The sequence below is a fragment of the Equus quagga genome, chromosome 7 (genome assembly GCF_021613505.1).
Source record: "Equus quagga isolate Etosha38 chromosome 7, UCLA_HA_Equagga_1.0, whole genome shotgun sequence".
Lineage (NCBI taxonomy): Eukaryota > Metazoa > Chordata > Mammalia > Perissodactyla > Equidae > Equus > Equus quagga.
The window spans coordinates 20,669,874-20,684,959 of record NC_060273.1 but is presented as its reverse complement, the minus strand read 5'-3'; the positions used below and the strand labels follow the sequence as shown (position 1 = coordinate 20,684,959).

Below are 15,086 nucleotides of genomic sequence, written 5' to 3'. Positions count from 1 at the left end.
GTTCCCGCCTGCCCGCTCCAGGCCTGGTTGAAGTGTGCGGGCACAGTAGTCTGCTGGGCGGGCGACATTTGTAAGCAGCTCTCTCCCAGCCCAGTTAATAATTCAGGAGCCCGCGCCTGCAGCCAGCCCATCGCTCCAGCCCCGCCTCCCCCCTGAGCGCCAGGCTGGTGGACAGGAAAGGAAAAATCACCTCGTCCGATGGAAAAATGGTCCTCGCTTCAAACGCTTGCTGCATCCTAGCACGGGTGGGAGAGAGCTGGGCCAGACATAGCTGCTGGGCAGACGGTGAGAGAAGGATGGAGCCATCCTGGGGCTCAGGCCTGCACCCTGAGTGGGAGTGAACTTTTGGATCCTGAGCCACATTCGTTTTTGGACAGTGGGCTGTAGTTGCTGGAATGCAGGCTTGAGCACCCAGCTCTCTTCCTCTGATCCAGCCCTTCCTCCTGCACGCACTCATTCATTCATTCGTTCATTCATGTGGCAGTCGTCGATGCCACTGACATGGCAGTGGCCATCGGGGACACAGAGGGGCTGGGGCGTGGCACCCGCCCTGGGGGGCCAGAGACCTGTAGCGGGAGACGCTGCACTCAGGGGCCTGAGACAGGAAACAGCTTGCGGGGGATTCTGCGTGCGAGTGCCGCCTGCTGCCTGAGTGTGCTGGGGCCCTGAGTGTCCAAAGCTGAGATGGGAGGATGGGGAGGTGAATGATTAAGATCACGGACTCTGGGCCAGGCTGCCTGGGTTCAAAGCCCAGCCCTGCCCCTAACCTACAGAGAATCAGCCTCTCTCTGCCTCAGTTTCCCCCAGTGTGAAATGGACTTAACAATGGGAGACTGACACAAACTGCCTCATATCGTGAAGATAGTGAACCAGTAGTTAAAATGAAAAACCAAAACGGTGGCAAATACCAAGTGCTGGCCACTGTCAAGCACAGCTACTTCCAGAAGAGGATGTGGCAGTTTCTTATAAAGTTGAACACACTTACCGTCCCGCCCAGCTGTCCCACTCCTAGTGTTTACCCAAGTGAAACGGGAAACTTCTGTTTGCACGAAAACCTCTACGTAAATGTCTACTAGTGTCTTCATAGTCTCCCAAGACTGGAAACAACCCGAGCGCCTTTCTGCCAGAGAGCTGATGACCGTGGGGCACGCACTGCTCAGCAGTAAACCCGATCACCGTGCACGGGTCACGGTGCATCACGTGCAGAGGGAGCAGCTGGCTCAAGAGGCTGCACGTGGCGTGATTCCATGCATGTGACGCTCTGGAAAATGGTGGGGACAGAAAACTGCTCAGTGATTGTGAGGGTGGGAGGAGGGACTGACCACAAAGAGGCACGAGGGGATTTTTGAGGGGTGTTGAAACTACTTGGAATTCTGGGTGTGGTGGTAGATACACAACTGTGTGTGTGTGTTTGTCAAAAATCATGGAACTGTACATTGAAAAGGGTGAATTATACTACATGTGAATGATGCCAGGCAGAGGATACAGCATGTGCAAAGGCCCAGAGGCTTGAAATCAGGTTTGAGATGGTGTGTAGAGGTTGAGGAGGAAGTAGAAGGAGTTGAGGGAGGGAAAACATAGTTAGTCAGTTTGTGGAGAGCCTTGAATGCCATGTCCAATCCTTTGGACAGTGGGAAAGTTTGAAGGTTTTTAAGCAGTCAGGGAATACAAGCAGATTTTTGTTTCAGAAAGCTTGCTCTGTTCTCCGTTTAGGAGCAGAAGCCGTTAGGTGTGTGGGCCTGGTCCTGCCTTCAGAAATGTTTTCATTTGCCCTCTCACCCCACCCCTTTTAAAGAACTTGAATTTGTGACCAACATTTAAAAATCAGGAGATTTTACACAGAATTCTGGATTTTGGCTTCTCTTTAGATGGGATGTATGCTCTCCAGTTTGGGAAAGCCCCTCCCTCCCTTACCTTCTTGGTCCTGGCAGGTGTGTCCGTTTTTGAGCCCAGGGGTTAAAAGTAGATTCGAGAAGAAAGAGATGACGGGCAGCTACTCCCCCAGTCCTGGCTGAACATTACCATCACCTGGGAACTTTAAACACTACTGATGCATGGGCTCAAGCACTGTGGGCGGCCTGGGCATCTGTATTTTTAAATGTCCCCCAGGTGATCTGAATGCAAAGTCTGTGGCCTCCAGACTGAGGGCTCCAGCTTGCAGGGGTCCGATGACGCTGTGCCTACCGCTCTGCTCTGTGTGTCCACCCTTCTCTGAGCTAGGGCAGCAGGGCGCCATCCAAGGAGAGGGCCAGGCAGCTTCCCCAGGACCTGCCTGCAGACAGGGCTCACTGGTCTCTCGTCTGCCTGGGTCGTGGGTGCGCAGGCCCTGCTGAACGACTTGCCTGGAGGAAAGTGGGGGAGAATGTGCTCAAAAGTGACCTTGTGCTTGAAAACGAGGAACCCACCAATCCAGATACATGTTGTCCTCAAACCCAGACCCACTCACTCTCTCCTCAAACCTGCAAAACTGCCTGTGGAACCATCCTGACTCCTAAGCAGAGGCTGCGACTCCATCTTTGTCAAGAACCATTGTTTCCATGTTAGCAGTCACGACCCTTTCTGGGCCTGTGAGTGGGGCGAGGCAGAGCCCACTGTGCCCATTTTACAGAGAGAGGGAGGGAAACAGACATGAGTACCTATTCCTTGCCGTGTACTTCATACCCATTTTCACATAATCCAATTAACCATTCTCTCTATGTATGGATTAGAGGTTATTGTCCCCATTTTCCAGATGAGGAAACTGAGGCTTGGGGGGTTTAAGGATTTTGTAGCGGAGCTGGTATCTGAGCCCTATTCTCTCCACGGTTCTGTAGTGTGTTTGTGGCCCCACTGTCACTGTAACCTCGGCCGGGAATGTGCACACAGATGCAGACACTCGTAGCCTCTCCTGACACCTTTTATTGTCTTTGGTGCCCCCTCAGCTTTCCTTCTGGTCCCCCATGGTGTCTTCATGGCTGTTCTGGCTCTGCCCCTCAGCGGACACACTCACTCCCCCAGGTCTGTGTGGTCAGCCAGGGAGGACTGTATTGTCCTGAGAAGGGGTGGGGCAGAGACTTCAGCCCTCCCACCCACCTAGGGGACATTCACTAAATGGCCCAGAGCTCTCCCACTGCAGCCATTCTCGGCTGGGTTGGTCTCTGTCACCATTAGGCATTCATCATGACACTGTCCTGTGCCAATCATCTCAGCCAAGGATGGTTCCCAGCCTTTCTTGTCTCTCTGCCTCCTCTGAGATCCACATAGAGACTTGAACAGGACGTCATGGAGCAAGGGTGCTCCCCGATGATGGGGCTCCCTCGACACAGTTGTCATGAGCGTCCTTTCTATATGCTGCTGACCCTTGCGGGCAGCGTGTGTTACAGAGCGTGGTTGGGACCGAGCTCCCTAGGGACATGGCTTCCCACGGATGGTGCTCACTTCAGCTGGCCCTCGCCCTGGACAGTCCCCGCCATGGTTGGTGGTCATTTCTTCTGAGCTCCTCATGGGGTGGTCTTGGTTGTAGATGGTGTTCATCATTTAGGATGGTTTCACCATGGAAGGTCCTAACTTTAGGTGGTTCTTAATAGAGGAGGCACTGGCCGCTGATAACACTTGTCCCCACTGATGGGTTTTGGCACGGGTGATCCCACCACGATGGTTCTCAATACAGATGGTTCCACCATTGATGGACCCCGTCGGGGATGGCAGGACTGGTGCTATTGCCACTGAGCATCTTGACAGAGGGGAACCCAGCATCAATGGATCTTGATCTGGTTCTTCCCAACAGTGGTTCTCAGCATAGATGGTCTCATCACTGAGTGCCTATTCTCAGGATACGGGGCCCATTGTCAATAGTTCTTGCTACATGTGACCCTCCTGTTGACAGTTGTTGCTACAGATGTAGCTATCCATTGACAAGTTGTGACACGGTCAGAGTGTACTTTTTAAAGGCCTTCCTTACTTGTTTGGGCAAAAACCACTCTGGGTGAAGTCTGGGTTTGCTGGGCCCTCATGTCTGTGTTTTTCGAGGACCTGGCGGCTGGTGAGTCTCATAAAGGCACGCGTATCTGGGCAGGCGGCTCACCCTTGGCCACCTGGTCGCTGGCTTTCATGTCCTCCCCCGTCTCGTTCTCCTGAAGGCTGGTATTGCTCTTCAGCCCACTTTGCACATTGCCGTCTACCTGGAGGCTCTGGCAGCTGCTGGCCTGGCTGGAGGGCAGGCTGCCCAGGGAGCTGAGCAGCCCACTGCTCACCTGGTGGGTCAGAGCGCTGCTGCCCAGGCTGATGAAACTGATGCCCGTCAGGCTGCTGGCGCTGCTGTCCACACTGCTGCTGGGCAGCCTGCTCTCACTTTTGCCCTCCAGTCTGCGTGGTGCTGTTGGCCTGGCTGGCCAGCCGGCTCTGTAACTGGCTGCGAGAGAAGGTGGCGCACGGCTGGCTGATCTGGGCACCGGCCGCCTGGGTGTTCAGCCTTCTCTTCAGCCGCACGATCCGACGGCTGCCCCTCAAGCTGACCTTGCTGTTCTCTTCGTCCCCCGCGTACCCGCTGCTCAGCCGGCTGACGTTACTGCATTTCTCCAGGCTGCAGCTCGTCACGCTGCTCTCTTTGCTGCGGACACTTCCCAGGTTACCCCTGGAAGCTCTCAGGGGGTCCTGCGTTGCTCTCGCGTCCTGGCACAGTCCCACTGGTGGCTGGGGCTCTAAGCCAGGTGACTGTAGGCTTGGATCTTGGCTCTGGGCATCCCAGGTGAAAGCATCCCCTTTTCTATCCTGGAGGAGAGTAGGGGGCACCTGAATTGGTTTCTCCAGGAGGAGGGGGCCCTGGGAGGCTTCTGAATGTTGGATGTGGCTTGTCTGGGGAGAGAGGCTCAATTTATAGGGCTCTCCTTTAAAGCAGGGTGTTCTGATTGGCTGGCCCGGTTCCCATGGTGATGGGTTCTGTGAGGCGGGCGGGGGTGGGAGGGAGAACAATGCTGTCCTGGCACCAGTTACATCAGTGGCTGGGGCTGGAGTTGGGCAGAAAAGGGGCCCCTGGCCATAAGGGGGTTAGACCTGCTTTCTGAGGGGCCTATGGCCTCTGCTTTGCCACCTCCGGAGACCTGGCTGTGCATCCTGGCTGAGCTGCATTTCGTTAGGGCGTCACCTCCTCTTCTGAGCCTCTTGCTCCTTGCTGAGGTGGTCGTAAGGACTGCAGAGAAGGTCACACTCAGGAGCTTAACCTAAATTCCTTGCCTGATCGCCGTGGCCCCGCCTGGTCAGGCTCCTGTCTCTCTCTCGACCTGGTCCGGGGTCACAGTCTGCCCCTTCCTCGCCTTGATGCCCAGCCACGCTGGCCGCTTTCTATTTCTGAGCTCTTACCTGCTGTGGGGCCTTTGCAGTGGCTCTTCCTGCCACCTGGAATCCTCTTCCCTTGGCCCCTGGGCCTTCGGGCTTCAGCTCAAGTGTCCCTCAGGAAGCCTTCCCTGGCTTCCCCAAGAAGGTCCCTCTGTTCTCTCCGTCACTTCCTAATTTATGGGCCTGTGGTCTTAATGACAATTTGCAGTTATTTTTATGGATTGGTCCCTTATTGCCGATTCCCTTGCTAGAACGTCAGGGCAGAGGGTTGGATTTCTTGTTCTCTGCTGCTCCCAGCGCCCAGCTGAGTGCCCGGCAGTGGGGGTGCCCGTTAGACACTTACTGAACGGATGGATACGTGACCGCTCCAGGGTGTGCGTCACAACCATCCAGGGATCTTTTTAAAAGACATGTTTGGGTTTTCTGGGACAGTGGCCCTCTCCCTTGGCTACACATCAGAATCACCTGGGGACACCTGGCCCCACTCCCAGAGATTCTGAGTTAAATGCTCAGGGCGAGGCTTTGGCATCAGAATTTGAAAAAGCTCTCCAGGTGTTTCAGTGCGCACCCTGCATTGAGAACCGCCATGCTAGGAGGCTCGGCTCGGCTTCCTGTGCGTCTCTGTAGGTGATTCTGAGTGCAACCCGGATGAAGCAGTATTGCCGAGGAGGACTCCCAGCGTGGCATTTATCAGTTGCTACTTAATAGATGTTCATTGAATGACTGAATGAATTAAGAAGTTCATTGACCCCTAAAGGGTTCATAGGTGGATTTTAAGGACTTTGAGAATCCATTGAAATTGTATGCAGAATTTTCAATTAGCTACATATACGCGTTTTCCCCTAAGGAAAGAGTCATAGCTTTCATCAAATTCTCAAGGGTGTCCATGATCCAAGAAGCATAGAGATTCAGTGCAACTCTTGCCTTCAGGAGACGGCCGGCCCAGTGTGTAGCCTGTCTGTGACTGGCTGGAGAGGGCTGGCTGGCTCTGCTCAGGATGCAGGGTGCGGGGAGAAGGCAAGGCTCCTTGGAGATGAGTCGCTCAGCCCCTTGGCAGTCGTCAGCACTGTCAGTGCTGATTGTCACTGTCATCTTTATTAGGAATTTTCCCCCATGGCCTGGGGCCATTCGATGTCCCTCTGCTGTACTCAGGGGCATTGCTTTTGCTGCGGAAATTCTGAAGTGTCTGGGTAGGGAGGCGCATCTCATAGCCATCTGCCTCCCTGAGCCCACAGCCCTACATTCCCCCCTAGAGAAGGGACAGAGAAGGGACAGACATGGTGGCCTAGTGGTGATGCCAGATGAGGGGGTGTGACGGGACCCGATTGTTGTGGGAAGCAGGGACAAGGTCCATCCCTAGGACGCTAGGAGGGGAGAGGCAGGGTTGGGCATCAGGCAGGTAGGCTGGGGCTCAGGACTGGCTCTGCCCTGCACGAGTACAAAACAGGGCAGGTGCCCCAGTGCTGGGCATGAACGGTGAGCCCCCTGGGACTCACCTCACTGCCCTCCGCATCCCAGGCACATTGCTCCCTGGGCCCGAGGACTGGAGCGAACATGCGGGTGCTCGTCCAGAACAAACGGCAGAGACCATGCAGGACCAGAGCGCCCTTCCTCTCTAGCACATGTAACCCTGTGGATACAGTGAGGCCACGTGAACGGCCGTGGCTCGGCGCAGCATGCTTCTTCTGGAAGTCTCTCCTGGTCACTCCGGGAGTCTGGGTCAGGAGTCGCATGTGAGCTCCTGTTCTTTGGGTCCAGCCTTCTCGTTCCTGCCTGCACCTGAGAAGCCACTGAGGGTGGTGCCCTTATCTTGTCCTTGCCCAGGCTGGGTGTCAGACCAGAGCGGCCCTGCCCAGATGCTGTTTCCTGGCACCCTCAAGAGATGCAGGTGCGCAAGGGTGAGCAGAGCAGCACCTTCGGAGCTTGCGAGCCCAGAGCCACGGCAGGCCTGGGGAGAGGTGGGAGGAGGTGGTCTCCCTGCCGGGCTCCTTTCTCATCCTGGCGACCACGCACTAGGCTGCCTTTCTGGTTTCCGGTGTCTGTTGCTGTTTTCCCCCCGAACACTTCTCTCACCCAAACCCACATTCTGGTCTCTTTCTCCTGATTCCCTCTCCCTCATGTATTTTGGTTGCTTCATACAGATAACTGGTGGCCCTAGGACCTCAGCCTGACTGCACGTCCCAGTCAAGGCTCGGGCAGGAAACCTGGTTACAAACACATCATCTGTGTGTCCTGGAGATTGGGGTCTACCCTTCCCTGGGGTGACAGAGACAAAGCCATGTGTTCATGGAACCATCTCATTTCTCTCCTGGGCCTGCAGGAAAAGTACATTCCCAGCCCCCTTGCATCTAGGTGGGGCCAAGAGAACGTGGGCAGAAGGGATGTTCAGCAGTCTAGGCCTGGGGTGTAAACACCTTCAGTGCATGGTTCTCTTTCATCCCTTTCTGCAGGGAACTTGGAAGCCAGGCCCCGAAGATGGCAGAGTCTGGGTCCCTGAGTGACGGTGTGGAGAAGTGCGTCACCTGCCACCAAATGTGTCTGTAACGTCAGCGAGCAGTGAGCTGTTTCTGTACTGAGCCACCAAGAGTCGGGGTTTGTCTGCGGCCACAGCAGAGTCTACTCCACACCAACTAATGTGCCACGTGCCTGGACATTCCAACGTGTCTCCCTGGCTGAGCTTTATCTCCGAAGGTTTCTGCACTGCATTCTGGGGCTGCCTTTCTGCCCCACATCTACCCTAGGAATTCAGCATCAAAGTCCCCTGGTGGGGAAGCTGTGCTTTCTCACATGATGAGAATGGGAAGCAATGTGACCCAAGAGAGATTCACAGCCCGGAACACGGCCCAGCAGCCTTGGGCCTCAACCCGAACGCTGATCCCTAACATTCCAGGAGAAAACCCTGCGTAAGTGAGGCATCAGTCCTCGGAGCGTGACACCTCATAACCACTCCTAACTCACTGAGGGGTTTTTCTTCTTTTCATACATTCATCCAAGAAATGTTTCCTTAGCTCGGGTTCCTTCTTTCCTTCCACAAATGCTGAGTACCCGCTCTATGTCAGGCAGCATGTCAGCCCTGCCCTCATAGATGGATAGAAAGTGTAGAGTATCTGTTGTGTGATAATAAATATAGGAGGAAAAGAAAGCAGGGACAAAGGGTGTGTGGGTGCACGTGTCTGTACGTGTGTAGGAACGCATTGGCCACTGTCCCTCAGTTGGAGTGAGCTCACACAAGGAGAAGAGGCCACAGAGGGAGCCCCTGGTAAGGGCTTTGATTTTACTGCACGTGAGCTGGGAGCCGTTGGAGAGTTTTCAGCAGAGGAGGGGAGTTTGAACAGGCTGCTGTGCGGGGAGCAGTCTGAGGCGGCAAGTGTGGAGCAGGGCCTCGCTGGGGCTGGAGCAGTCATCTGGGGGATGGGTGGGGGCGGCCTGGACCGGGAGCTGCAGCGGAGGTAGACAGCAGGGGTTGGATTCTGGGTGTATTTTGAACGCGGGGCTGAAGGTTTGCGGGTCAGTTGGATGTGGGGGTGAGAGGAAGGGAGGGGTCAGGGCCAGCTGTGGGGTTCAGGAATCTCACAGTCAGAGGCTGGGTGGCCTTTTAGGACCAGCACAGCCTCCTCCTGAGTGGTGGGGTGGTGCCTCCCTGGTAATGGGTGAGACAAGGGGCAGAGCCCAGTGGCTAAGGAGTCAGATGGACGTGGGTTCGAGCCTCGGCTTCCCTGCTTTGGAATCGCGCTTAACCAAACCACAAATCAGTAGTGGGGATGAAATGCTCCATGGACGTTCACTGAGAATAAATAACCGCCAGGGTCCTGTCAGAGCCCAGAGAGACAGCCGTGAGGAAGGCCAATGGGTCCTCCTTCGCACACCTCACAGTCGAGAACAGGGACACACGGACCATGGACAAACTTCAGACAGTGAGAAGTGCTGGGGGAACAGAGCGGGAAGATGGACACCGCAGCGCTCCACAGTGTCGTTGCTCCTCTCCATCTGGGGGCTCTGGCCAGAGGAAGGGCTTCAGACTCTGGTGTGCCGTGGTTCAAATGCTGTGTCCACTATCCGAGTGACACTGTGACCAACTTAACCTCTGAACCTCACTCCCCGACCTGAGAAATGGAGCAACAACGTCGGTAACACCGCTCCCTGGGAGATGCCCTGAGGATCGACAGGAGACACCCAGGGCAGGTCTGTCTGAGTACACACGTGAGTGTGTATGTTTATATACGTGGGTACACGCATAGACATGTGTGTATAAATATGACTACATACATAAGACCATATGTTTATATATACATATGTGAGTGTATATGTGTATTTATGAATGCGTATATAAGTATATATGAACACACACGAGAACTCATATGCATGCACATGAGAACACCTAAGTATATCTGCAGGAATACATAAGGATACATATATGCACATACACTTTTTTTAAAACCACAGAACCCCCTGGCCCTCAGCCTCACCCCCGGGGCTCTGCTCTCCCCCGAGCTCTCCACTCAGAGTGCTCTTACCTGGGGGCCTCCCCGCGACCCTCTGAGGGAAGCCTTTCTCTCTTCCAGAGGCCCCATCATCTGGCCCCATCCTGGTGAGGGCCTGTGTTTGTTCCCTGTAGAGCGTTCCTGAGCGCCTACCGTGTGCTCGCTGGGTGGTGTGGCGAGTGCTCTGCTACGGGACGGATCCCTGTGCGTGTCACAGACCTCCCTGCCCTGGAGTGGGAGCGGGAGCTGGTGGGGGAGGTGGGGGGTGGGAGGGGGGCCGTACATGGAGGGCCAGCTGCGTGGCGGGCACGGTGCTGGATGCTGGCATGCGTATCTCATTTAATCTCGTTTCATCCTCTGTCTGCCCCAAAGCCCAGGCTTCCGAATACCTGACTGAGCTGCCAGGCGGGGCTTGCCATGGGGGTGGCAAGAAGCTTTCTCGTGGGCCAGGAGCAGTGCGTACCTCCCTACTCAGGTGCACTTGGCATTGGAGCGTGAACAGGTGGACTCTCGGGGTGGACCTGGGTCCTTGGAAGCAGGACCTGAGACTCTGTACCTTCTCTAGGGATCAAGGCAAAGGGAACCAGCTCAGCCATGGCCTAGAGGGGTGATCTGTCCAGGGAGAAAGGTCCTTCTTCTGCTGGTAGTCACATGATGGATTTTCCACCACTTTAAAAAAAAAAAAGGGAACAATAGATTAAACATCCATCATGTGCTCATCACTCAAGAAATGAGACATTACTGATATACCCCAAACCCATTTACCCCTCCCCATGGCGGTCCTCCCCATGGCGGTCCTGAGTCGGATGCTCATCATGAATCAGACGTGTATCTTTATACTTGGAGTATGAAAGGATGCAACCCTAACCACTGTGGAACTGTTTTGCACACTATTGATCTTGATGTAAATGGCATTCTTTCTATGTCCTTCTACAACTTGCTCGTGTTCAACACGACACTTGTGAGATTCATCTGAGCGGCTATGTGTGGCTCAAGTTCATTTTCACGACTGTCGAGATTCGTATGGAGGAACATCCTAATTCGTCCATTCTACTGATGAACATTTAGGCTATTTGTCTCTACTCCCCTGCAATCAACATTCCTTTAAGTGTCTCTTTCGCATGACATTTCCCCTGAGGGTTTCTGAGATGGCTCCTCCCAAACAGAAGATGAAAACTTCAACATGGTTTAATTGCGCATAACGTAGGCAGCAGATACTGCTCCCCAGCCCTTGGGCCTCATCTTCCATCCGAATGTTTCCACGAGGGCCAGCTTAGGCATGAGATGAACCACAGGGCTATCTGTTGCCAGCATTATTTCGTCACAGAACATTCCAGAATGCTCAGCTTTAAGTGTAGATGAGGTCACAAAGTGACCCACCTGAGTGGGGTGAGGGATGGGGGCGCAGGAACTGGGAGGAGGCTAGGGGGGCTGGAAGGGGGTGAGCCTCTCTGAGGGCTGAGGGCCACCAAGGAGGCACCCGCTCCTGCTCAGGGCTCATCACGCAGCTTCCTGTGACTATGGCAAAATAATTCTCTCGTGTTCTTCACTGTGGACTCCGTGGGTGAAGGATGGGGACGGGGAGGAAGGAAGGAGCAGAAAGCTGCCTGAGGAGTGGTGGCGATGAGAATTCCTAGATCAAGCACAAGAACTGTGGAGCAAAGTAACTAAGCACTGGGTATAAGAAGTCAGATGTGTGAGTTCAAATCCAGGGTCTGCCACTTATCAGCTGTGTGCTCTTGGGCAAGTTACCTAACTCTCTGTCTCAGTTTGGGTTTACCCAAAAGCAGCTTTAAGGCATGGACTTGGGTTCTGGGAGCTTGTCCGGGAGGCGGTCCCAAGAAGCCCAGTGAAGGGATGGGCAGCAAGACAGAGAGGGAAGAAGGGCCACCAAAGGGGGGTTATGGGGGATGTGGCAGGTCGGCTCCAGGCTCAGTGCTGCTGGGGCCTCTCAGAGGCTGTGTGGAACACACCTCAGGGGCTTGGATGCTTTGCTTCTGGCTCCTGTCCCCCTCCAGGGCATCTACTGCACTTTGAGTTTCTCCTGAACTCAGCTGAGCAAGTTTCTGTGGCGCCAGAGAAAGCCCGGAGGCGGAGGGGCGAAGGGGAGGCCCCTGCAGTGCTTGGGTGAGAAGCCATCGGTGCTCCACACCTGAGGCCCGCCTGGAGGGACCGTCAGGAGGACATGGCGGGGCATCAGTGTGGTTGGCTCGAGTTGCCTGTCTGCAGATGGGGAGAGTGATTGTTCTGGTTTGTAGTGAGGATTCCCTGAGGCCGGGCCAGGCATACAGTAAGTACTCAATAAGCGCTAAGTGTCAGGGTCGGCCTTGTGCTCCCCCAGGGTTGTGGTAGGACCTGCTGGAAGAAATGGAAGCTCTGAGAGAGGACGTAAATAGACCCCGGACACGAAACTAGGTGTCTGGGCCATGATTTGGACCGGAAGGCCCTCTTGGAGAGCGCTCCTGGGGCCTCAAGCTGCAGGGCCGAGAGCCGGTAAACCCTCCGGAGGGCCGCGGGGGGCCGTTTGCCTCGGCCTTCCAAGGGTCGGTCCATGTGAGGCAAGCTGGACTCATTCCTTTCGGGAGTGGCTCAAATGAGAGCGTAGAGTTATATCTCACCAAGGTGCCGAGTCTCGAGGCTGGAAGGATGTTAAATGGCTGTTGGACGGGATTCTGGTGGTGGGGTAGGGTGCCAGGGCACTGGAACCTTTGGAGAACAGCCCTTGCTTATTAAGTCCCAAGTTACGGAGGGGAAACCTGAGGCTCCGGGAGCAGAAAGAGCTCTCCTAAGGCTGCGCGTAAGCAGCAGAGCTGGGATTTGGCCCCTGTCTTCTGATGCGGGTCCCGTCTGGCTCTGAGGGGCACCGGGAATGACAGGTTTGCAGATGGGGACAGTGGTTCTCAGCGGGGAGGCACCGCCTGGACCGTGAAGCGAGTGGGTGGCAGAGCTTGAGAAGAGGCCACTTGTGTCCTGGAAGGGCGTGGGTGTGGAGGGTGTAGGAGCTGGATGCTCAGAGAGATGGGAATGGGAGCTCGGTGGAAGCAGGACCCAGAGGGCCCCAGTGGACTTCACACCCAAACACACAGGACGTGTGGCTCCAAGCGCCCTAGATGCCGGAGCCTCAGTTTTACCTTTTGTAAAGGGAGGCAACACTGTCAACTCAGCTTCCTCCCTGGGCTTTTTGGGTGCCGGTGGGGAGCTCCCCGCAACTCACGGGGGAGAAAACATCGCCAGGGGGCGGTTAACCATCATGCAGTCCTCAGACCGGCCCTGGTTGCCTGCCCTGCAGCTCCCGGGCGCTTCTCAATTAGTGCAAACCCCAGCGGTGCTGCCCCGTGAGCCTGGGCTGGTTGGCACAGCAGGGGCTGGAGAGGGGCCACTGCTGAAGGGCGAGCGGCCTTTTCAGCAAATTATCCCTCCACATTCGCAGAGAAGAGGAATTATTGGCAGAAAATGAGGACATAAACCCCCGCCGGAGCTGAGCACCTTTTTGGGGCACTGTGCATTGAGCACTTGGAACCGTCCAGCAGACTAGTTCATTTTAATGATCTGGGACTATAGTTCATCTGTTTAATTCAAACGAGGTGACATAATATCTTTCATTTGGACTTATTACTGCATGGCGGTGATTCGGCTCCCAGCATTCTCCGGGCAGGACATGCTGTCATTACTGCACATTTTCTCTCTCTGGCCGAATTGAAAGTCCATGGCAAGGGCTGCAGCCTCGGAAAGGAGGGAGCAACAGAGAATAGGTCACATCGGGTATTAAGGAATGAAAATGAATTCATTCTGTCCTCGTTGAGTAAGCAGCTGTACTTGGGTCTCCGTGATCCATGAAATAGGCTGTCAGGAAAATAGGAAATGGGCTGCGTTTGAACTTCCCCTGTTGATTCTGCCCCTTGCCTTGGGGACTGGTTTTGCCGCCGCCGGCCCAGGGCAGGGGCAGGGGGAGTGGGGCGCTCACATTTACTGGGCGCCCACTGCATGCCGGAAGCCTGGCTTCATCAGTCCTGTGGGGAGCCACGTTATTATCCCCATTCTGCAGAGGAGGACAGCGAGGCTCAGAAAGATCCAGAGACTTGCTGAAGATGACTCAGATGCAGAACCCTGCTTCCGTTTGAGGTGCCGAACGTTGTGCCTGGGAACTCGGCCTGAGGAAGCTCGGAGCCTCACTCTGCTGTGGCCAAGCTGCTCAACGTGCAGTGTCAGCTTCCCGCGTGACAGAAGCCCTGCTGTCACCGCATTTCCATGAGGGCTCAGTGAGGGGGTGAACACGGGGCTCCGTGCGCAGTGACCGCTCACGGTGTTGTCGTTGTTACTGTGAACTTCTGCCTTTCCACTCCTCATATGACAGCGCGCGAGAATGGAGCCTGGAGACCTGGTGACTTGCCTTAGGACGTAGTGAGGTGGCGCTGGGGCTGGGATCCGTCCCTTAGACTCACTCGGGAGTCCCTGTTCTTTCTGCTCCACCGGGCAGTAGAAAGTCTGGGCTAGGGACAGGGTTTTGATGTTTACCGTGGAATTACCCCCTCCTCTGCGAACCCCTCCTCTCCATAACGCCCTTCACCAGCCCTAAAGATTTTCTTCGGTTACCTGGTTCAATGTTTGTTGCCCACACGCCCGAGCATTCCCGTGAGAGAGGGCTTGGGTCGGGTAACTGCTGCATCCCCAGTGCCCTGAATCAGGCTGGGACTGCAGGAGGCGGACGAGGCAGGGCCCGCAAGTGCAGGCTTAGATCCTGTCTGTGGTTAAAATTTTGATATTTTGTCCATCATGGATATTTTTGCATTGATTTTTGTTTTGAATAGTACTGTATTAAAATATCGATGATGGTGATTCCCGAGTTTTGGGCACTCTCTTAAATTTTGCCCTGAGACGAGTGCCACCCTCGCCTCACCCTTGTCCCAGCTCTGTTGGGAACGGTGCCTGCCACGTAGTTACAGTCGGTGAAGATCTGTGGAATGAACGATGCCCTCCTCTGTATCAAGACTCATTTCCTAAGTGCCCAGAGAAGAGACAGTCTTCCAGTGGGTATTCAGGGCTCTGTGTGTGAAGGACGTGGAACCCCAGACTGAGTCTCTTGTGCTTGGCTCCATGATTAGGGGACAGCCGTGAGCTAAAGAAGAAGGGTGCATCCCTTCCGGGATCTGATCACGGAGCCACTCAGAACTCAGGTCTCTGAGCGTAATGGGAGAAGTGAAGGCGAGAAGTCTGCCAGTCTCTGAAAACCTATGCGGAGTTTCATGGCAATTAAACGCCACACCGAGTTGGACTGACAATCGTTAGCGTAAT

General features: G+C 55.0%; 1 protein-coding gene across 1 annotated transcript in view; it reads right to left on the bottom strand.

Annotated features, from left to right (window-relative positions):
• Positions 1 to 453: 453 nt before the first annotated feature.
• Positions 454 to 15,086, bottom strand: part of C7H16orf82 (chromosome 7 C16orf82 homolog) — a 114,732-nt gene continuing 100,099 nt past the window's right edge. Inside the window, exons 2-4 of the mRNA XM_046666447.1 lie at positions 4,331 to 4,833; positions 4,064 to 4,188; positions 454 to 566 (exon numbers count right to left, since the gene is read on the bottom strand). Of these exons, the coding sequence (XP_046522403.1) occupies positions 454 to 566; positions 4,064 to 4,188; positions 4,331 to 4,833 (741 nt within the window). The remainder of the gene's footprint in view (positions 567 to 4,063; positions 4,189 to 4,330; positions 4,834 to 15,086) is intronic.